Source organism: Peromyscus californicus, unplaced genomic scaffold (genome assembly GCF_007827085.1).
Source record: "Peromyscus californicus insignis strain IS unplaced genomic scaffold, ASM782708v3 Scaffold_19__1_contigs__length_69161282, whole genome shotgun sequence".
Classification (NCBI taxonomy): Eukaryota; Metazoa; Chordata; class Mammalia; order Rodentia; family Cricetidae; genus Peromyscus; species Peromyscus californicus.
The window spans coordinates 21781679-21802984 of record NW_026294491.1 but is presented as its reverse complement, the minus strand read 5'-3'; the positions used below and the strand labels follow the sequence as shown (position 1 = coordinate 21802984).

General features: G+C 39.3%; 1 protein-coding gene across 4 annotated transcripts in view; it reads left to right on the top strand.

Annotated features, from left to right (window-relative positions):
* Positions 1–21306, top strand: part of Ctnna3 (catenin alpha 3) — a 1464870-nt gene that overhangs the window by 1408249 nt on the left and 35315 nt on the right. For all 4 annotated transcript variants that reach the window (XM_052744818.1, XM_052744817.1, XM_052744819.1 and 1 more), the window contains one exon: positions 5990–6124. In XM_052744818.1, the coding sequence (XP_052600778.1) occupies positions 5990–6124 (135 nt within the window). The remainder of the gene's footprint in view (positions 1–5989; positions 6125–21306) is intronic.

Sequence of the window (21306 nt, the reverse complement as noted above, 5' to 3'; positions counted from 1 at the left end):
TTTACCTGCACATTTTTTTGATAATAGCTTAAAAAGGAAAAGCTTAATTTGCACCATCAGAGTCTCAATGGATATACAGACCACACTTAAAGGCAGGCCACATGCATAGCAGTAGATGACCAGCACAAAATAACTCAATGGTATTTTGGGGGTATTTTTTTTCTCACAATAGACTTTTTTTTCTTTTTCTTCTTTTTATTTATTTTACATCCCAGTTGCAATTTCCCCTCCCTCCTCTTCTCACAGCCTCCCTCCTACCTCCCCTCTGTTCCCACGACCTAATTCTCCATTTCTGTTCAGGAAAGGGCAGGTCTCCCATGGATACCAACAAAACATGACTTATCAAGTTGTAGTAAGACTAGGTACCTCGTCTCCTATTAAGACTGAACAAGGCTACCCAGTATGAGGAGTAGAGTCCCCAAAGCCAGTGAAAGAGTCAGAGACAACTCCTGATTCCACTGTTAGGAGTCCCATGAGAGGACTAAGCTACATAACTGTAACATATATGCAGAGTATCTACCTAGGTCTGTGGGGCATACAGGATGACATGAACTGCAAAGATGATGCTTGCTGAGAGGAATTAGACAGATGGAGCCCAAGTTGTTTATGCTGAGATTAGATACAAAGATCAGGAGATGATGTCAGTGCATAAACAGCTAGTTAACAAAGAAATGAGTATAGGGTGACCTTTAAAATGATTGGTTGGTTCCTTCCATCCCCTCCTAGGGTTCTGAGGTTTTCTGCTATAAAAGAGGCTTACTGCCTAATAATAAATGAGTTCTTGCTTGACTTGACTCCCCACTGTATCTGATTGTCTCTGGGTAAGAGGAAGGTGTAGCTAGAGTTTTCCTGCCTGGCCCACGGTCAGGGCAAATCTCTCTCACCTGCCAGTCCCACAGCTGCTCAGACCTGACCAAGTAAACACAGAGACTTATATTGGTTACAAACTGTATGGCCATGGAAGGCTTCTTGCTAACTGTTCTTACAGCTTAAATTAATCCATTTCTATAAATCTATACCTTGCCACATGGCTTGTGGCTTACCGGCATCTTCACATGCTGTTTCTCATCGTGGCAGCTGGCAGTGTCTCTGACTCAGCCTTCCACTTCCCAGCTTTATTCTCCTCCTTGTCCCACCTATACTTCCTGCCTGGCCACTGGCCAATCAGTGATTTATTTATTGACCAATCAGCAACACATTTGACATACAGAACATCCCACAGCAGGAAGGCAGGGAAATGGGCACGCTTACCTTTCCTTGGTTCCAGGTCACGTCTTCAGAGGTGACACAAGTTCCCAGTGGGGCAAGACCCCACATAGGTCAGTACCACGGAGGCTCCCTGGTTGTTGGTTCAATTTCTGTGAGCCCCTTTGAGCCCAGGTTAGTTGATTCTGTGGGTTTTCTTGTGGTGTCCTTGACCCCTATGTCTCCTACAATCCTTTATCCTCCTCTTCTGTAGGATTCCCTGAGCTCTACCAAATGTGTAGGTGTGGGGTCTGCATCTGTTCACACCAGTTGCTGGAAGAAACCTCTCTGATGACAACTGGGTTAGGCACCAATCTATGAGTATAGCAGAATATCTTTAGACATCATCACATTGACTTTTTTTTGTCCTCCTGTTGTGTTTGTGTCTATCCTAGGTCTCTGGATCTCACAGCCTGTGGGTCCTGGTGCTCCTGGAAGTGTCAGGCATGAGCTTACTCTCCTGGCATGGGTATTAGGCTAGACCAGTCATTGTTTGGCCATTCCCTCAATCTATAGTCCACCCTTACCCCAGCACATCCCATAGATAGGACAGACTGTGGGTCAAAGGTTATGTGGCTGGGTTGGTTTCCCACTCCCTCCCTCCACTTGAAGTCTTACCTGGTCAAAGGAGATGGCCAGTTCAGGGTGTACATCCACTGTTGCTAGGAGACTCAGCTGGGGTCATACTTGGAGATTACTGGGAGATTCCCTTGCACCAGGTTTTTACCTGATCCCCAAATTCCCCCCTTTCTAGTAGTCTCTCTCAGTACTCTCTCTCTCTCTCTCTGTGACCCCCAACCTGATCACTCATGTTCCCCTCCCCACCTGCCCACAGTCCACACAGGTGATCTCTTCTCTTTCCCATTCTCAGGGAGAGGACTTTTTTTTTTAACCTTAAAGAATTTTTCATTTGTATTATGGTTCCCAAGTTCGCTTTTTTGTGGGTTGTCTGTGTTTGCAAATGTGTGTGTGTGTGTGTGTGTGTGTGTGTGTGTGTGTGTGTGTGTGTATGTGTGTATGTGTGTGTTGAGTATGTGTGTGTATATATGTGTGTGTATGTGTGTGTTGTGTATGTGTGTGTATGTATGTGTGTGCGCGTGTATGTGTGTGTGTGTGTGTGTGTGTGTGTCTCAGTAGGTGTTTCTTCAGTTTTTTTCTTGGCTCTTTTTGTTGTTGTTGTTTCTTTTGCCCTGTTCTGCTTTCTTTGTTTTTTATATTATTTTCTTTCATTAGTTTTGGGTGCCTGTCTCCTATTGAGAAAGAGAGAGAGAAAGGTTATAAATTTGAGTGGGTGGGGTTTGGAAAGGATCTGGGAGGACACTTTTAGAGGCCTCCTTGTGTCCCGGTGAGATAAAGCAAGAAAGGGTGCAGATATAGGTTGGTAGTGATGTGGGGAGGATCCGGGAGAAGTTAGAGGAGGGCAACCATAATTAAAATATATTGTATAAAAATCTATTCTCAATTAAAAAAAGAATCAAATCAGTAGTTACAGGGTAAATTTCATCAGGAGTTTGCTAAACCTGAAAGAGCAAATCCATGCTAATCAAATTTGTAATTTAAAATAAAAGGCCAACTTAAGAAGCCCATTTAGAAATCAAGTGGCAGTTTAGTACTTACCATGTATAGTGATGGCTGTAAGAAGAGCAACATTATTTCTGGCCACATAGGTAAGGATGGAGTCTCCATCTTCCTTTAATTTCATCTCTGCTACCTATTAGTTGGCAAGGAAACTGCCCCTCTGTGCCTCTGTTTCTGCATTTATTGATTGAGGGTTATAGTGGATCCATGGATAATACAGGGATTTATGCATTCCCTGTATAACTCTTCTGTTATACAGGGAATAATATGTGACAGATGAAACACTATCTATGCCAGGACTGCCATTGGATCTGACCATAAGAGTAAAGAATAAAGAGTAAGTTCCTCAATAAGCAAAATCAAAAGTGTTTTGAAGGACTGCTGTGAGGGAGAAATGATTTTCATCCATGTGAATGAAGCAGAGGAAACAAAACCCTCATATTTACTGTTTTTGAAGTTTAGTTTGTGAAATGGCATTATCTAGATCTGACTGAAGGGCTGCGCTTCACGCTTTTGAAAGACCAGGTGTGGTGCCTCACATGGAGGAAGCACTGAGTGAACACACACTTTCTGTCAGGATGAAACAATTGGGGGTGCACCTTTTTTTCATCGGAGGAAGATACCTGTGTCTCAGAGGTTGAGCACTGAATGCGATTACATGCTTAAATTATTTACAGTAGCATCCTGCAGGCAGGAAAAACTATGGAAATTAGCTGCCGCCTCTCCTCTGCTTTCTGTTTTTCTTTTGTCTTCTCTTTCTCTTCTGCCTTTTGCACTTTCTTGTTTCTTTTTACTGAATTACAATTTAATCGTCATTAAAAGGGTGACAGATCACTGTTAATTCCGCATTCAAAACAAAAATAACATTTATCTAACTCGTTTTTTCCATCATGTCTAATGTCCCTTCTGGCCGTAGATCATGTAGCCGCCAAGCTTTGTGTGTGTCTATTTCTGTCTAGCAGGTGGAAATGTTTCTGCAGAGGAATATATTTGCTCCCTTTATTGATCATTATGAACTTTGAGTGCATGTTCCCACGTCCTCATCTTGTACGCCTGACTTGGAGATATGTAGACCAAAGGACTTGACAATGTGAAGTAGAACAAACGTCTCAGGAATTTCCTAACCTTGCCTCATTCTAGTTACAAATTAGTTATTCCTCTATACATATGAGTTATGTATCCACCAATTCAGGCACCTCCAATTGAGTTTGATATAGGTGGTCATTTGATGATATATGTGTACTGTGCATATACTGTCTTTCTTGTAATGCCATTATTTCCCAAGCAATACAATACTCCAACTATTTATATACTGTTTAAATTTATTAATTATTTATATGCAATATAGATATATTTAAATATTTAGATATAGTTTACCGGAAGGATGTGTTTCGGTTATGCACAAATACTTTGCCATTTTATTTAAGATGAACTGTGCAATTTTGGATTTTGGTATCTATATATGTCCTGGAACCTTTCCTTAGTAGATACTGGAAGATGATTAGAATAGATGAATGCAAATATTCATGAGAGATTTTTCTGGTCTGTCATCTTACATTTTTACATTTATTTATTTATAAGAGGTGCGCAGGGCTCACATGCCACAATGTACACATGGGGGTCAGAGGATGACTTACAGGAGTCTGATCTGTTCTTCTACCTTGTGTATTCTAGGAATTGAACTCTGGTCATCAGATTTGGTGGCAAGAATCCTTATTATTGAACTATCTCACTGGTGGCTGTTCATCCTACTTTTTAATTTATATAATTATAAACTAAACTTACATAATTCAAAGATTTTAAATATCATTGTATAATTATGAAAATAATGTGCACTTATTTCAATACAAATGTAATATATGAATAAAGTGAAGAAAACTAACTATATTATAGCCATTATCATTTTCATAGACTTCCTTTTCAGTATGTTTTTAAATCTACACACTTGATCCAACTTAGTTGAAATGATGCATGCAATTTTAAATTCAATTTTTAACTTTCTGTCATTGATCATTATTCTCCCACATCATTTGAAAACATTTTAAATATTTTATTGTGTGTTATTTTATTTATGCATATGTATTTGTTTGTGTAAGTGAATGCCATACATAAAATGTGGGTACCTGTGGAAACAGGAAGAAGGTGCCATGTCCCCTCAAACTGGAGGTAGAGTTGTTATGAGCTGCCTGGCATAGGTTCTAGGACCTGAACTTGTTTGAATTCTCTGCAAGAGCAGCAAGCTCTCTTAACCAGTAAGTCTTCTCTGCAGCCCCTGAAAATACATTGAGATGATACAGTGTCACAGTACTTAGACATTCACATTTCCTCTTCATACTATTTTGTGTTATTTCCAATTTTTGATATTTTAAGTGCTGTAGCAATGCATTTTTGTTATGAGTTTTTGTTTGCATATCTATGTTCTTATTAAAAATAGAATTAAGGTGAGGAACATACTTCTTAAGACTCTAACTTCATGGGGGAGAGAGCAGCAAGACTCACCTTTACCATGAGACTTTTGCCATGTTATAGTGAAGCTTCGAACTATTTCCTTACAGTTCCTTATAGAAAATTAACCACCAAGGGGGACTGTTTTTTTTTAAAAGAGATTTGCTACCTCCTTAAAACATGCGAGTTGTCTGCATTGCATATGCAGATATCATCTCAGGTGTAAATAATTTTCTTTATCTGCACCAGCTAAGAGCATTGAAAGCTGAAAAATAATACGGCACAATATGCTTTGTTGTGTATTTGATATCCTCACACAAATATCACAGGGAAGACAGCAAAAAACCTATGCATTTCATGGAATATTCTTGTAGTGATGAGATAATTGTATGTTACTATTTCTTCATGTCTACCTGAAGACATAATCTGAAGACTGCTAAACTTGTCATAAGTTGAAGGCAGAACTTTATGTATTTCTTTGTATCTGTAAATTCCTATCACAAGTACTTTGCCTAAACTCAGTGACTACATCTGAAGAATACATAAGCTGTGTTAACAGGCGCTTTCTAATGAAGTGTATGGGATTGTACCTGGGCTGGCATAAGAAACGGACGGGCTTGTGGAAAATTGCTAAGGTATCCACGGTGTGTGTGTGTTCCCCACTCTGATGTACCTCTTTTTTATTTTGCTCTTTCCGTTTTTATCTTTGATGTACTTGCAGTGTCCAGATCCACCTTGCAAACAGGACTTGCTGGCTTATCTGGAACAGATTAAATTCTACTCCCACCAGCTGAAAATCTGCAGCCAAGTTAAAGCTGAGATCCAAAACCTGGGGGGCGAGCTCATCATGTCAGCCGTGAGTAGTGCCTGTCACTTCCACCGTTGCACACAGAAGACGCTGGGCACAGAGCAGCCATGGTGCTGCTCACCACCATCCCCCAGATGAATGCAGCATAGGACAGATTTGGCCACAGTTAGTATAAACTGCATGTAATGTAAATGTAGCCACATAAAAAAAGGAGAGAGTCTCATTGGGGCAGAGAAAAAGGAAACTAATCATTATTATCTATCTCTGCCCTAAGTTTTAGCCCAGTCATTATAATCATTTTCCAGGTTTCTTTTTTAAAATGTTAAATCAGTGATGGTTTTTTTTTTTTTTTTTACTCCAGAGATTAAAAAATATATCAGGTTTTTGATATGACCTGGATAAGAAGTTCATGGGCACATAGAACAGTTTTTAGACCTTATAAAGTACACAGAGGTAGCTCTGAATTGAGTTCTGTAAGGTTTTAAAATAAATGAATGTAAATTATATATTAATTAAATTATTTTATTATTATTAATTGGTATTCCTTTTCTACATATTTATTTTTATAAGCCATAAATTCTGGTCCTGAGAGTAAAAGAAATCCCATATGCAATTTTTGAAATAGAGTGTTAGAAATATTTTGCATTAGAGGAACTTGCGTAAATTCTTCAGTGGCCTTGAGTTTCAAGATGCTTTTAAATTACTGTGGTAGAAATAATGTCTGGTGGGTTTTGCTCATCTTTTAATAACATTAGATCATTTCTCTAGAGCAGGCATAGTAATAAAATAATATTTGATGTCTATATTGGATTCGGTTATCAGTGACTTTGAGAAGGACATGGACCAAGATTATAAATTTAAGTTAAAGCATGATGAACATTTTAGGAAACCATATTGCTAGAACCCTTTTTAAAAGCTGTACCAGTATACTTATGTATTAGCAGCATCTCATCCTTCTGTATCCCTGCATGAAACTTTCTCTTAATGAATTGATGTGCTTGAAGTAAATGTAGTTACAAAAAAAGGAAAGGTTATCATCAGGGGCAGGGAGGGAAAACTAATCATTATTGATTATCTATCTCCAGCCTAAGTTTTAGTCCAAGCATTGCAATCACATTCCAGGGAGACATTTATTTGATTGTTTTGTTTTCTTTCTGAAGCAATGCAATACAGAAAGGTTAAATAGCTTCTGTGGGGTCATACAAGTAAATGTCAAAGTTGAGGTTTCCCGTCAGAGACCTCTGTGTTTTTTCTTTTGGTACTCAGCATTGAACCCATGAAGAAATTGAGGCTCACAAGGCAAAAGTGAATGATTCAGAAAAAATAATGGTAGGATTTCTCTCTTGCTTTTTATTCCTGTAAAGGTCAGAGGAGAAAATAAAGATTTATTTCCTTGATATACAAATTTTAGAAAAAAACACAGATGATATCAATGTTAATATCGTTTCACTTTTCAAAGAAAATATATTTGACTAAATCACAAGCCATATAAGCCCTATTAGCAGGTCTACATAGGAATATACACATATTCATGGGTACACACATACAGTACAGAGAGAATTGTTTATGTACCGGTGATTATTTTTACTATCACAAGTAAGAAATGAATTTACTTCATATACCCTATGAACATTATAGCTTAGTCTACATTAAATATGAAGAGAACATATATGTTTATTTACAAGCTACATAGACCAATTTTTATCACAGTGTCTTTTGTAGTATGTTGAGTATCTCACATAAGGTATTGAATACATCAAGATAAGGAAACACTGTGCATAGATTTTGGCTGTTGCTCAGTCTGTGAGGACAAGGTTTACAGCAATACTGCTAGTTGAATACTGAGCATTGCTCTTTCAGGAAAAAGTCTGGATTCTGTACTTAGTGTTTTGTTTCTACGGACTGTGTCACTTGCCCATTATTTAAATAAATAAAATTGAAATTATATAGGCCAAATCACAGTAAATAATGACCACCTCTGTATAAACACACTGCATATGTGCATTAAACTATCTGATGCTATATCTCTAAACTATTAAACATCCAGTCTTTTTTCCCTTACTCAATATTCCACACAGTCATCATCTTTTCTAAATATATACAATGGCTTTTGTCTTACTCAGAGCAAAGCTCTCAAAAATACTTAATACATGTCCATAGGTCCATTCTTGACAGAGCTTTTCAAAAACATAATTTCTATACTTATAAATCAGTGCCTTGTTTAGCATCATCAGAGAAGCTTTCTCATGCAGCCAGCAGGAACAAATACAGAAACCCACAGCCGGATATTATATAGAGAGTGAGAGACCTTGGGACATTCAGCCCTAAATGAGATGTTTCCGTCAAATCTCTCTGCTCAGAGCTCAGAGAACTCTGCAGAAGAGGAGAAGGAAAGAGCATAAGAGCCAGAAAGTGTAGCTAGAGTTTTCCTGCCTGGCCCACAGTCAGGACAAATCTCCCTCACCCGCCAGTCCCACAGCCACTCAGACCCAACCGAGTAAACACAGAGAGACTTATATTGCTTACAAACTGTATGGAAAATCTATAAATCTATACCTTGCCACATGGCTCGTGGCTTACCGGCATCTTCACATGCTGTTTATCATGGCGGCGGCTGGCAGTGTCTCTGACTCAGCCTTCTACTTCCCAGAATTCTTCTCCTCCTTTTCCTGCCTATACTTCCTCCTGCCTGACTACTGGCCAATCAGTGTTTTATTTACTAACCAATCAGAGCAACACATTTGCCATACAGAACATCCCACAGCAAGAAAGGATGGAGGACACGGAGAAAACAAGGCCTTCTAAATAAAGAAGAGCAAAGTATAAGGATTGCACAGGTCTGCACCAGGTGCTCTGTGTTCATATTATGGCTTCCAGTTTAGTGTTCTTATGATGAGGATTCTCAGTGTATAAATGAGCAAGTCTCTGATTCTTGTGCCTTTTCTTGGGCTCTTTTCCTTCTGTTGGTTTGTCTTGTCCAACTTTGATATAATAGTTTTTGTGTCATCTTATTGTATTTTACTTTGTTATATTAAAAAATGAATAACTGAGAACCTTGCTGCTAGGGTAAAGGTTGACAAATGAACTGTCATCTGTTTCTGTTAGGAGAGGGAAAATAAACATTCGCTAATGAAGTGACACTGTGTATATCAACCACTCCAGGGCAGGCCTCATGTTCAGGAGTAGTTGAACAACACATAATGGATTCCACAGTTCTATGTGTGTTTTTATTTGGTTACAGTTTGGTGTTTTGTTTTGTTTTTCTCTTCTTTGTTTTTTTTTTTTTTGTATTAGTTTTGTTTTGTTTGTTTTGCAGGGTTTGTTGTATTGGGGTGGTGTTTTATTTTGTTGTTTTGTTTTGTTTTGTGTGTTTGTTTTGGGGGTTATATTTTTTGTTTGTTTCTTAAAAAACAACTTAAAGTTGAGTTGGTAGGGAGGGGAAAGGATTTGGAAGGACTTGGGGGAGGGGAAGAAGATGATCAAAACATATTTAAATTTAAAAACTGTTTTAAATAAGAGTATATATATTTAAAAAATGACTGCTAATTGTCCATCCAAAATGTAATTTTGAGATATATAAATGGGTTTTGCATTCACTGTTATTTGGTGTGGTAATTCAAATTCATAAACTTTACATTATATATACATACATACATACATATATATATATATATGGCAGGAACCATTTAAAACCCAGGATTTTCAATTTAAAAGTGAAGTCATTATGTATCCATGTATCATTGTGAATCCAAAGCTATTTGTCATCATTATGCCCACAGTTCTCCATTAGAAAAATAAATCTGCCAGAGGAAAGTATGCCCCCTTTTACATTTCTTGACATCTGCTCGCAGGTGGGTCCTGGAGAGCTTTTAAAGTACATTTCATTTTTGTGTGCCAAACTATGCTTGCTTGAATATTTCCATGACCCTATATTCACCTTCTTTCTTTATTTCTCCTTTTTCTTTGTTTCTTTATATGTATCTTTTTTCTTCTTCTTCAAATTGAAAACTAACCTGTTATGGGGTTTTTAAAAATTAACAAGCACACTTATTTTTAAATATCACACAGATTTTCTATTTAAAGCAGGAGAGTTTAACACAGAATATGTTTATTGCAGAGTCAGGTTTGTGTGACAGGACTCTTGGAAAATACATTTGATAAAGAAGTAAGTCTGAATGGCTGTGATTCTGGCCTGAATAGGCATAACATATTCTGTTAGTGCTGAGGGTTAGGGCAGAGAAGTTGAATAAGTGAAATGAAATGATTAGAAATACATTCTCATTATATGGCATTGAATTAAAATCCATCACCTCTCATGTGTAAGTCTATACAATACATATCTATCCTGAATTTGCATGTTTTAACTGTAGGAAACCAAAAGTACAGTTCATTAAAAATCACAGAAAAGGTGTCCTGTGACTCTCTCTGCCAAGCACACCAGTACATGTGGACCACAAGAAAATGACTATCCAGTGGGTCTTTTATGATGCTCAAGTCCATAGAAAAGTAACATAAGTAAAATACACTTGAGTGTGTGATGTTAGTGTAGAGTAATTCAATGAACGGTGTACTCGTAGTGTGCACAGATGTGCATGGTTGAACAGGTAAGGGGATAATTAAGCCAATTGTACACGTTAAGGGTGAAGGACAGGGAAGACTTACTTCAATGAGTTGGCAACTTAGCTAATGATGGCAACACTCCCTAAATGCTACACATGGTGGGAAAAGCGGGTCTAGAACATTCAGTAGATGTGTTCGTTTTATTCACTGAAGTTAGGTGAATTATGGGACATCAGAGGGGAGAAAGTTCCAGAAGAAGCAGGAGCTATAACTGTGGCTCTTAGGGAAGAAATGTCTAAGAAGCAAGTGGAGCCATTCACTAAATGAATGCTGGAGAAGGATTTTTTTTAAATATTTTTATTTTATAATTAATTTAATTTTACATATCAGCCAAAGATTCCCTTGTCCTCCCTCCTTCTACTCCCTAGCCTCCCCCCCCCCCCCAATTCACCCCTCATTCCCACCACCTCCAAGGCAAGGTCTCCCCTGGGGAGTCAGCCTGAGCCCAAATGGCGCGAGAGAGGAGGGATTATATGGGCAAGAGATATTGAGACCATGATGGGAAAAAGCACAGGGACAAATAGCGAAACTAGTGGAAACACACAAACTGGAGAAGGATTTTAGGGAACTTGCTGAGACACGGATTTTCCAGAAGACCTTTCACAGTGCACTCGTTTACTTTGACACTTATAGTTGAAAGGTTTCTCCAGTTCTGCCAAGCCCCTGTACTCCCGTAGCCCACTTATAAAATAATCACTTAGAAGCTTATATTAATTTTAACTGCTTGGCCATTAGCTCAGGCTTATTACTGACTAGCTCTTACATTCGAATTAACCCATAATTCTTATCTATGTTTAGCCATGTGGCTTGGTACTTTTTCTCAGTTAGACATTCTCATCTTGCTTCCTCTGCATCTGGCTGGCGACCTCTGACTCAGCCCTTCTTCTTCCCAGAATTCTCCTTGCCTGCTTTCCCTGCCTATACTTCCTGCCTGTTTACTGGCCAATCAACATTTTATTAAACCAGTGTACAGCAGCATTATCCCACAGCATTTTAAACAAATTGGGGGTTAGTGTCTCCAAGAGGGTCTGAGAATCATCAAGGAGCCAGGCATTTTTGCTCCATCAACTTGGTGGCTCTGACTGGTGGCATTATTATCTAGACAAAAGAAATACCTTCCATCAGAATGAAGGAAAACTGAAGCATGTGTTCATGGCTTCACTTTCCCCTGGACATCGACAAGCAGAGTTTTCTCAGTGACAAAGCATGATGAAAATAATGTTCCATTTGTCTGTCTGTGTTTTAGCCTGGATGCAAATCCTTTCCTCAGTGTAACCAGTTGTGTTGCTGTGAGGGAAAAGGTGGGCGTTGGCCGCAAACAACTTTGCACTTCTGGTGCTCTGTGAATGCTAAAACTCAGCAGTCCTTGCTCATGTTTTAAACATCTGCTTTTAAAGACGTAGTCTCCTATAGACATTCTTGAATCTCTTAAATGAATCACTTTGTGGGAGTTGGTAACTATAAACGTAGACAATTGATGCTCCCTGAGCCTGAAAAGCACAAGTTAGATACCTTCTTAAAAAGTACCTGAACTTATTTGTCAAGCTGTATCAGACTTAAAATGATGGTGATGACACCACAGGAAGATTGAGAACCAATGCAGGGAGAGAGAAACAATGGGGACATCTAATAGAATATGGAGGAGGTTGGCAGGGAGGAGAAGGTGTCTATGAGCACAGCCTCCCGGAACAGATAGAATTATAGATGTGCTGAAAGCCTAGTTATCCTGCGGTACTTACATAGGTTTAAATGGAAATAAGTGAAGAAGGAAAAGAATAAGAAGCATGAAGAAATAAATGAACCAATGAAAAAATTGACACAATAACAGAAAAAAAGACAACATTTTAAGTGAGTGGCAGGGATGAGGTTAAGAGGACAGTTAAGAGATTAAGGTTGGAAAATGAGAAAGCTTTTCTTCCGAGCTGGGACCAAGGTGAAAGAAGATATAATCACACATAAAGACTGATGAGTGGAGAGCAGAAGTTCTTACTCTGGATCTCATCTTTTGATAAAATTGGAGACATCTTCTGTTAGCACTGGAGGTCGAGCGTTCTGTCCAAACACCACTGTAGCAGTGGAAATAAGATGCCCACATCTTCAATCACTTCTCTACATTGCTTAGAAGAGAAAGCAGCTCAAGGTAGTCGCAGTGATTTGAGATAGAGGGCAGAGAAGCTGCTTGCCCACTTTATCCCTCTAGATCCAAGCTCCAGGACATTCCCTGATGGTGGAATCTGCCCCAGCCTTCTCATCCTTTGTTCCTAAGAAAGTGAAGTCACAATGACTTTCCAAGTGCTTCCTCTCAAATCACACTGGAGTCTTTTAAAGTACCAGTACAAAAGAGTCCTTGGATGCAAATTCCTAGTAACTGAATGGGATCTTGTGGTTCAGTCTCCACAGGCACTCTGACTTATGAGTGGCTTAAATAAAGAAAAATATAGGGGTTGGGGATTTAGCTCAGTGGTAGAGTGCTTGCCTAGCAAGCGCAAGGCCCTGGGTTCGGTCCCCAGCTCCAGAAAAAAAAAAAAATTAAAAAAAAAGAAAAAAGAAAAATATAGAGTGGTCGGGTGGTGGCAGCACATGCCTTTAATCCCAACACTCAGGAGGCAGAGGCAGGTGGATCTCTGTGAGTTCAAGGCCAGCCTGGGCTGCAGCGTGAGTTCCAGGACAGGCACCAAAGCTGCACAGAGAAACTCTGTCCCGAGAAAGCCAAAAAGAAAACTATAGAGTGTAACTCCCAAGTGGTTATCCTCTACTCAGGTTACCAGAAGTCAGTCCACCAAACAATCTGTCAGTTGTTCCTCTAGTCTCTGGAAGCACAGTGGCCAGCTGGATAACGTTATACCTCATGAAAGGAGGTGTGTCATAAACAAATAAGCATTGTTGTAATCTAGTGTGTATGTATATATAAATTCCATAGGGGGAAATTCAAGTAATAAATAATTTGAAACTCTTAAAATTATCCTTTTCCCAGGTGCCATGTTTTTAGGTCAGCAAATTTTATATGACTTAAAATTGATTAATTATATAATTACTGTGTTTTGTGAATTTCCTTTAATGTGTTTAATTGTACCCTCTTACCCTGAAGCAGGTGTGCCAAAGCCACACTGTTAAAAATTGGGAAAATATATGAGACTAATCCACTGGGAGTGGGAAGATCAGCAAGATTTGAAAGTTTTCCAGGCAACTGCAACCAAGCTCTGGCTTCTAGCAGGGAGCAATATATATCAATTAAGGAATGATAGGGGTCAGCAGTAATATAACTATTGACCAAAGGAGCCACCAGGGCCCACAGAACTTAGGCAATCAAGTACATACAAATCACCTAGTAGGCTAATGTGCTTGCCATGTTATAACATTAGGGAATTAGCTAATGATCTTAGTGTATCCATTTGTCTAGGCATGAAAAAAAATGAGAAAACAGCGAAAAAGGGAAGATTTTAAAAATTAGCAGAAATACTTATCAAGAAAGAGACACGGGGTTAACGTATAAAATGGAAGAAGTGAAGGAAATGGGGGCAGGGGGAGGGATGAAGAAGAAAGGAAGGTAGATAAATATGAAAGAGGAGATGAAAGTTTTAATTAGAAAATTTAGCTACAGAAAGTGGCTTTTGCTCATTGGTTGTTTGATTTGTAAAGTCATGCTATCCAGGAATCAAAGCAAGCACTGATACCTTAGCGATTTAGGAATTATTTTTTTAGTATGTGTGTGAGGGGGGTGGTTTTGTTTTTGTATTGCTATTCAACAAAGTGGGTTATAAAATTATCTCGGTCTGGAGATCAACAGCCATCATCATGGACGAGATTGTTTCTGGGAAGGTGTATTCTGCCGTGTATCCAGTGGCAGCCACATTTGGATCTAGTGGAGTAATATGTTGTGTTGTAACTATCTCAACTTGACACATAGGGAAATAGATGGAGTGTTTTAATAACTTGTTCCAGGACACAGGGTAGGGCTCAGCAGATTCAGAAACCCAATCTTGGCCATCATGTTTTATACTTCATAGTTATTGAAAATATTCCTCTCTAATTTCCCAGCAAGTTTGGTTGTAAGGTGACAGGAGGTGATATCAGAATACCTGGCTACATGGTGCTTGCCTTTGCCAAGGACTAAGGTCTGGTTTAATTGAAAATTAGGAGAATCACTGACTGAACATAATGTTAATGACAAGAAGGATCTATTGAATCAGTATTTGCAAGGCTAACTGGCCAGAACACACACTCAAAATATGGAATCAATAGGATGCAATTGAACCCAAAAGACTGGAGCAGGATATAATCTAGACAAGTAATGTGTTCCTTTTTGATTCTTCCTTGTATTTATCTTGGTTCCTTCCTTCTAGATTTCTGGTCTTTTTCCTGTTGTTCTTTTCAGCTTGTCTAAAACACTTTCTTCAGCAACAGTTACTAAATGCAATAGGCCATAAAAGGTAGAAATCTTTTGCCTCAATTTGTTTTAAGAGGATGCTTCTATGATGCTGCTTTATTTTTCACCAGTGAGAATAAGATGTGTGACTCTAGGCACTTTCCTTGATGATGGTTAATCTAGAGAAGGTGACACATACCAAACAGCATGATATCTTCTTTGTGATATTAGGATTGGTTTGGTTTGGCTTTACGGAGATGATGACAGTTTTTCTTAGGAAGATCAGTGTTCTTTTTTTTGTTTTGTTTTGTTTTGTTTTTTTTTTTTTTGAAATTAAGATATTTTTGGTCACAGGGAGAGGTGAGATCAGACATCTGGATGAGATACAAAATCAATGCCAACAAAGAGGAATAAAATAGATGAAGTGTGAGCTGGTGGTAAGGAGTTTACTGCTTATAATGATGGTCAGATTGCTATCTGTAATAGTCTTACATGATTCAAAACACAGACACTAAATTATTATGTTCAATTCTGTTAATATTTAAAACAGAATTTTTGACTATCAAACTATTCTTGAGAATGGAATTGGCTTGTTACTAACCCATAGTAGGGAAGAGAAGAAACTATGTCTTTTATATGCTAAACAATCTGAAACTTGGAACTTCAAAGAGCTGGTGGAAGAAAAGTCCTTGAGGTAAGCAAGATGGATTTGACAACTCTAGGAAGGAGCCAATGCCCCATTAGGCAAAATACACATCAAAGTAAGATCAGCCCTCCATACAGACACTTGGATGCTTGTGAGTTTAGCTGGGAACCAGGTATAAAAGCAGAGATGCAAAAGGGAGAGAAGAAAAGCAGCAAGGTGCTAAGGATTGTGGAAGAGCAATGTTGATTTCAACATTCATTGTAAGAAGATAACTGTAGAAGTGAAAGCAGTGTGAGCAAAGACTCAGGGTGGCAAGGATTACATTCAAAGTTGTCGTTTCATTTCTTGGAAATATGTAATAGAGAGTCAATTTAGTCAAGGGATAAATGTTCTCTCCCTCTCTCGCTTTCACTTCCTTTTTCTTCTCTGCTCCCTCCCTCTCTTCTCCCTCACCCCCGTCTTTTTCTTTGAGTTTCCTATCAAAACCAGTGCAGTCTCATTCTTTCTTCATGGCTTGCTATATTTTAATTTTATTTATTAGTATGGAATGAATGGCAGGTGTGTGTTGAGGGAGTCTTGGGGGATAGAAGGAGAGAGAGGGAGAGAGATGTGGTGGCATGGATTTGTTCCTGGGGGCAAGAAGACAATCATGGGGAGTCTTTCCTCCTCTTACCTTTAGGTGGTTTCCAGGGATTGAATTCTGGTCATCAGGCTTTCACAGTAAGTGCCTTTACCACTGAGCTATCTTGCTGGCCTTTTCTTCATGACTTAATGTCTAGATGACATTAATAGCAAATTAATAACCCTTAGTATGTGATATCAATCATTGGCTTCTTGTGCTTTCATCTGTTTCCAGGTTGCTCACCTTTAGCACTATTTGCCTATGAGAGTAAGTTAATTAGTTGTTAGGGTGTCCGGTACACTGTAAAATGTTTAACAATACCCCTCAACTCTTTATGAAAATGATGATGCATCTCTTTAGCTGACTTTCCCCCGCTTCCCAGCTGCTGGTGTTGGATGTCTTCATCTCAGTTACTCCTTGCTCTAGAAGGTCCTCTGAGTTGGTCTGCACAGCCACCCCTGCATGACCTGCTTATGTAGCTAACCCATGACTGAGGGGTTGATTCAAAGCAGTAGACAACCCAGTTCAAGACATTGTTGTGCCATTCTACAAGCCCTGGGAGGTCAGGCAAAAGCTCACCTCTAGCTCAGATGAGCTCAAAAGAACATGGTAACATTGTGATATCCTTTATCATTATCCATTCATGAGGGGAAGAGATGGTATGGGAGCTTGTTCCACTTGGTGACTACATTTCACTTACTGACATGTTCATATATATGCTTTTATCCTCTTAACTACACTGCAAGGAAACCTACGGCATTTGGTTGACAAGCAAACAAAGGCTAATAAATGAATATAAGTTGCCAAATATCACATGGTTAGTAGTGACAGAAAGAAACTATGGACTCAGATTCCAGTTGCGGCCCTCTGTGTCACTCTACACTAGCACATATATTTATTCTAATTTTCCTGCCATGACACAGAAAACAAGCTTCCTGTCCTCTAAGAGTTCAGCAAGGAAGAGAGACAAGCAGAAATATTACAGTCTGTAACATGTTTTACTACAAATACAGTTTCATTTCACTTGATTCTGAGAACTGCAAGTATAAGAAACAAAGCAATACATAAAATTAGAAATTAAATTAATAATGGGTTGTGACAGATTATGAACCAATGTAGACTTTTTGAATACATATGTTCTAGATAAATATATTAAAGCTACAAATTAATGAGCAATTCTAGTAAAAAGTCGTCACTACTGATAGCATAAGTGGTTATTGAGAAAGATGATATTTTATCAGGCTTTAAGTTTGAAAATAATGTTTGCATTAGTTGCATCACTATTAGAGTATCAATAGGATACATGAAAAAAAATTCTCATCTTCCAGTTGATAAGACACAGAAGTGTCCAAAATGAAAATGTCTTATACTGACCTTCAATGAAACATGAAATTTCCAAGAAGTCTAAATTGAGTAAGGGTATCTCATCAAGGCCTTGTGATAATGTGGCCCAGAAATTCCGCTTTCTGATGATGCAGCCCATGACAACAATAACCCTGACAACCTGTGGGAGCCAAGCCCAGTCTTGTTCCTTTGTGATAGCAGATCTTAGGAGAATGCATACAGTCAAGCTCTGGGTCACAGGACTTGACCTCTTGCTGACTTTTCTGATAATTGTGATTCTGAGAACAAGACATGCAGAGCCTTTCCTTTAATTTTTATTTTTGTGTGTAGGCATTTTGCCTGCTGGTATGTCTGTGCATCACACGTGTGCCCAGCACAGATGCCAAAAAAACGACGTTGGCTCCCCTGGAACCGTAGTTACAGACTATTGTGCACCTGCACATGGGTGCTGGAGATCAAACTCAGACACTCTGGAAGAGCACTCAGTCAGAGCTTTAATTACTGAACCGTGTCTCCAGCCCAGCAGTCTTTATACCATCCACAGCTTAGGTGGATGTGTGTGCAGGTAGAAATGTGTGCACACAGGATGTTTCTTGAAGCTTGATTTGTTTTTCCATGGCAGTTTTAGGAGCCCCACTTGTATTTTTTTTTTTTTAAAGTTCTTTCTGGTCGTTTTTGAGATTTTAATCTAATGATATCATTTCCCCCTTCCATTTCCTCCCTCCAAAGCCTCTCATGTACCCATCCTTGTCCTTTTTCACGTTCATGGCCTCTTTTTTCATTAGTTGTTGCTGCGTATATATGTGTATTATGTATTTCTAAATACAGCCTGCTCCATTTGTATAATGTCAATTGTTCGTATGCTTTCAGAGCTAATCATTCAGTTTCTGGTAACCAATTTGTGCGCCCTTCCCTGGACAGGACTATTTCTCCCTCTCACACACATGTACACACATGGTTATGTGTATCTCTGATTATCACTTTTCCTCTTTGACTTTCTTCCCTCTCTTTGGTGTCTTAATGATTTCCTAGAGTTTAATGCAACAACTTCCTCTTAGTACCATTTCATTTAGTTAGACCTCTCATTTGAGCTCCTGCTGAGTCAATATTTAGTTTGTCGCGTGCATCTCGCAGATGACCTGAAAGATTCCATGTATTAACTGAACGGCTAAATATGCATGGACTTCTGAGTGGCACGTCTTCGCCTGCACTCCCCATCCTCCAGTTAGGGGATGTTCTGCAGTATGTTCTGCCAATTTCCTCCCCTCTTAATTGTGCCGCTCCGTGGTTGGTACAGTAATTCGTTTTCCTGGAAGATAGCTCATGCTGGAAGCAAAGAAAGAGAACTCCTTGGCATCATCTCACTAATTTTGTAGAGCTGTTTTCTCTAAGGTAGCATTTTTAAATGGCCCCATTATGCATCTGGTGCTCCACCTGGGAGCAGGAGCCAGGCCCGGTACAAGGCATGAATAATATAATTTTTTTTTCTAATGGCACTAAGTGCCTCAAAACACGCTGCAAAGAAAGGGGAGGGTGACAAATGGATCCCGGAGCAGCCCTGGGTGGCTTCTCTTTGGAAGGGTCAGTGAAATACTAGGACTACTTGAATAATGTCAAGAAGGGTGGTCTGAAAGGGGGAAAGAGCACCTGCTAATTTATGCAGGAGGTTGTCAGCTGGTGTCCTTGCGGCCCTGCAGACATGGCATAGCTCTCCAGGAAAAACGGATTGGTTCTAACAATAATTTCTAAGGACACTTATGTAAGTGGCATTGGTGTGTGTGTGTGTGTGTGTGTGTGTGTGTGTGTGTGTGTGTACATAAATACAAGTATAAACTAGTCTCATAGATGTTTAATAACTTTTACATGCTCATTGTTCTAACAAGAAGAAGCCAGGGAGCATAGTCTATTGGTATTGATTCCAAGGCTCTCTCATATAATTTAAAAGAGGCTCCTGCCCCACAGAGGAGTATAATCACACCATCCAAGGCCCCCATATGTTTTGTGTCCTTGGACCTGTGGTCCGTGAAAGGCTGGTAGAGGAGTGTTTTCCTTCTTTCCTGATATTCTCCTTGGTAGATGTCATTTGAGGATTCTGTTTGTCCTCTGCCATTTCAGAAAAAGGCAATATTTGCCATCAGTGGAACTCACCAGCAGTATTTGAGGAAGCATACACAGTCATGGTTTGTAGATTTTCTTTGTGTAAACATATTGTCTATGAATTTGCATGACAGTACGCATTAAAATAAAATGTCTCTTAGCAGTAGCAACGAGAAAGACAAAAGCAACCCTGTGGGACTTGTCACATAGCAGAAAACTGCTTTGATTTCTCTTTGCATTACTGTTATTTTAGCCTTTTAAACAAAATTTACAAGATTTTTTTTCCCCCACAGTGTTGAAAATCAAAGCCTAAAGCTGAAGTTAAATAAGTCATCCCTGAAGTGACATAATGAGTACATGGGTGAAACATGATTGACACCTGGGCCATCTGACCACAGAGCTGACGTTCCCAGGCAGCGTGTTTATGGCCTCCCAAGTCTGACCTCGTTGAGCTCAGCAGCAACATTCCTGTGTGTGTGTGTGTGTGTCATTTTCCTGTGTAGTTTTTAGACCCTCACCAGAGTAGAGTCTCTCGCTTCCCTCTGTAAGTTCAGAGCAGGAGGCACATTGCTAAGCGAAAGTGATGACATGGCTGTGTCTGGGAGCTTCTCCATATTCCAAATCTTCTGTAGGCAGACGCCCTTCCCATTATCCCAGCTCTGTCACATCAGCAGCTGCCCTTCAAAACACCACAGGACCTATCCCGCTGCAGGCCTTAATTCTAATTATTTCCGAGATAAAGTTACTCTCGTGAGAAAGGTAAGTGCAGAGTTTTCTCTGCAGCCTAATACAAACTTTGATATGCTAAAGATTCATCTTGGGTAGGGAGAGATTGGCCGGTGGTTAAAAATGTGTAGGCTTTTACAGAGAGCAAAGGTCAGTGCTCTGCCTCTCAAAATTACCTGTTACTGTGGCTCTGTGGAATCCAGTGCTCCCTTCTCACCTCTATGGGCGTCTGTACTCACGCATGCACACACAGACCCATCCATATGCATCATTTTAAAAATAAAACTTGATTAAAAATTCTCATCTATGTCATAGATATGTATTTCATACATATATGTAAATGTGTGTATAGTCATATGTGTGTGTATGTGTCATACACACACACACACACATACACACACACACACACACACACACACACACACACAAACTGAATGAAACAGGCAGTGAAAGCCTGGAGAGGAATTTACATGAAGTGAGCAGTCTCTGTTAACATGGAATGATCCAGAAACATCAGGTCTAGAGAATGAAATATGAGGAATATCCTTTTTCAAAATGCTGCTTTCACCTTTTTCCCATCTCCCCATTGCTTAAACTGTAAATATTCTTATACGAGTTCAGGGCTGATTCATGCAGGTTCCAACAGGATGGGTGCTACCTTCTATACCCAAGAAAGAATAGAGTGAATCTGTGTGTGCACACACACACACGTGTATGCATTTGTATGTGCACGCATGTGCATGTGTGTATTGTGTGTGTGTGTCTGTATGCATACACGTATTGTGTGTTTACTTGTGAATACATATGTG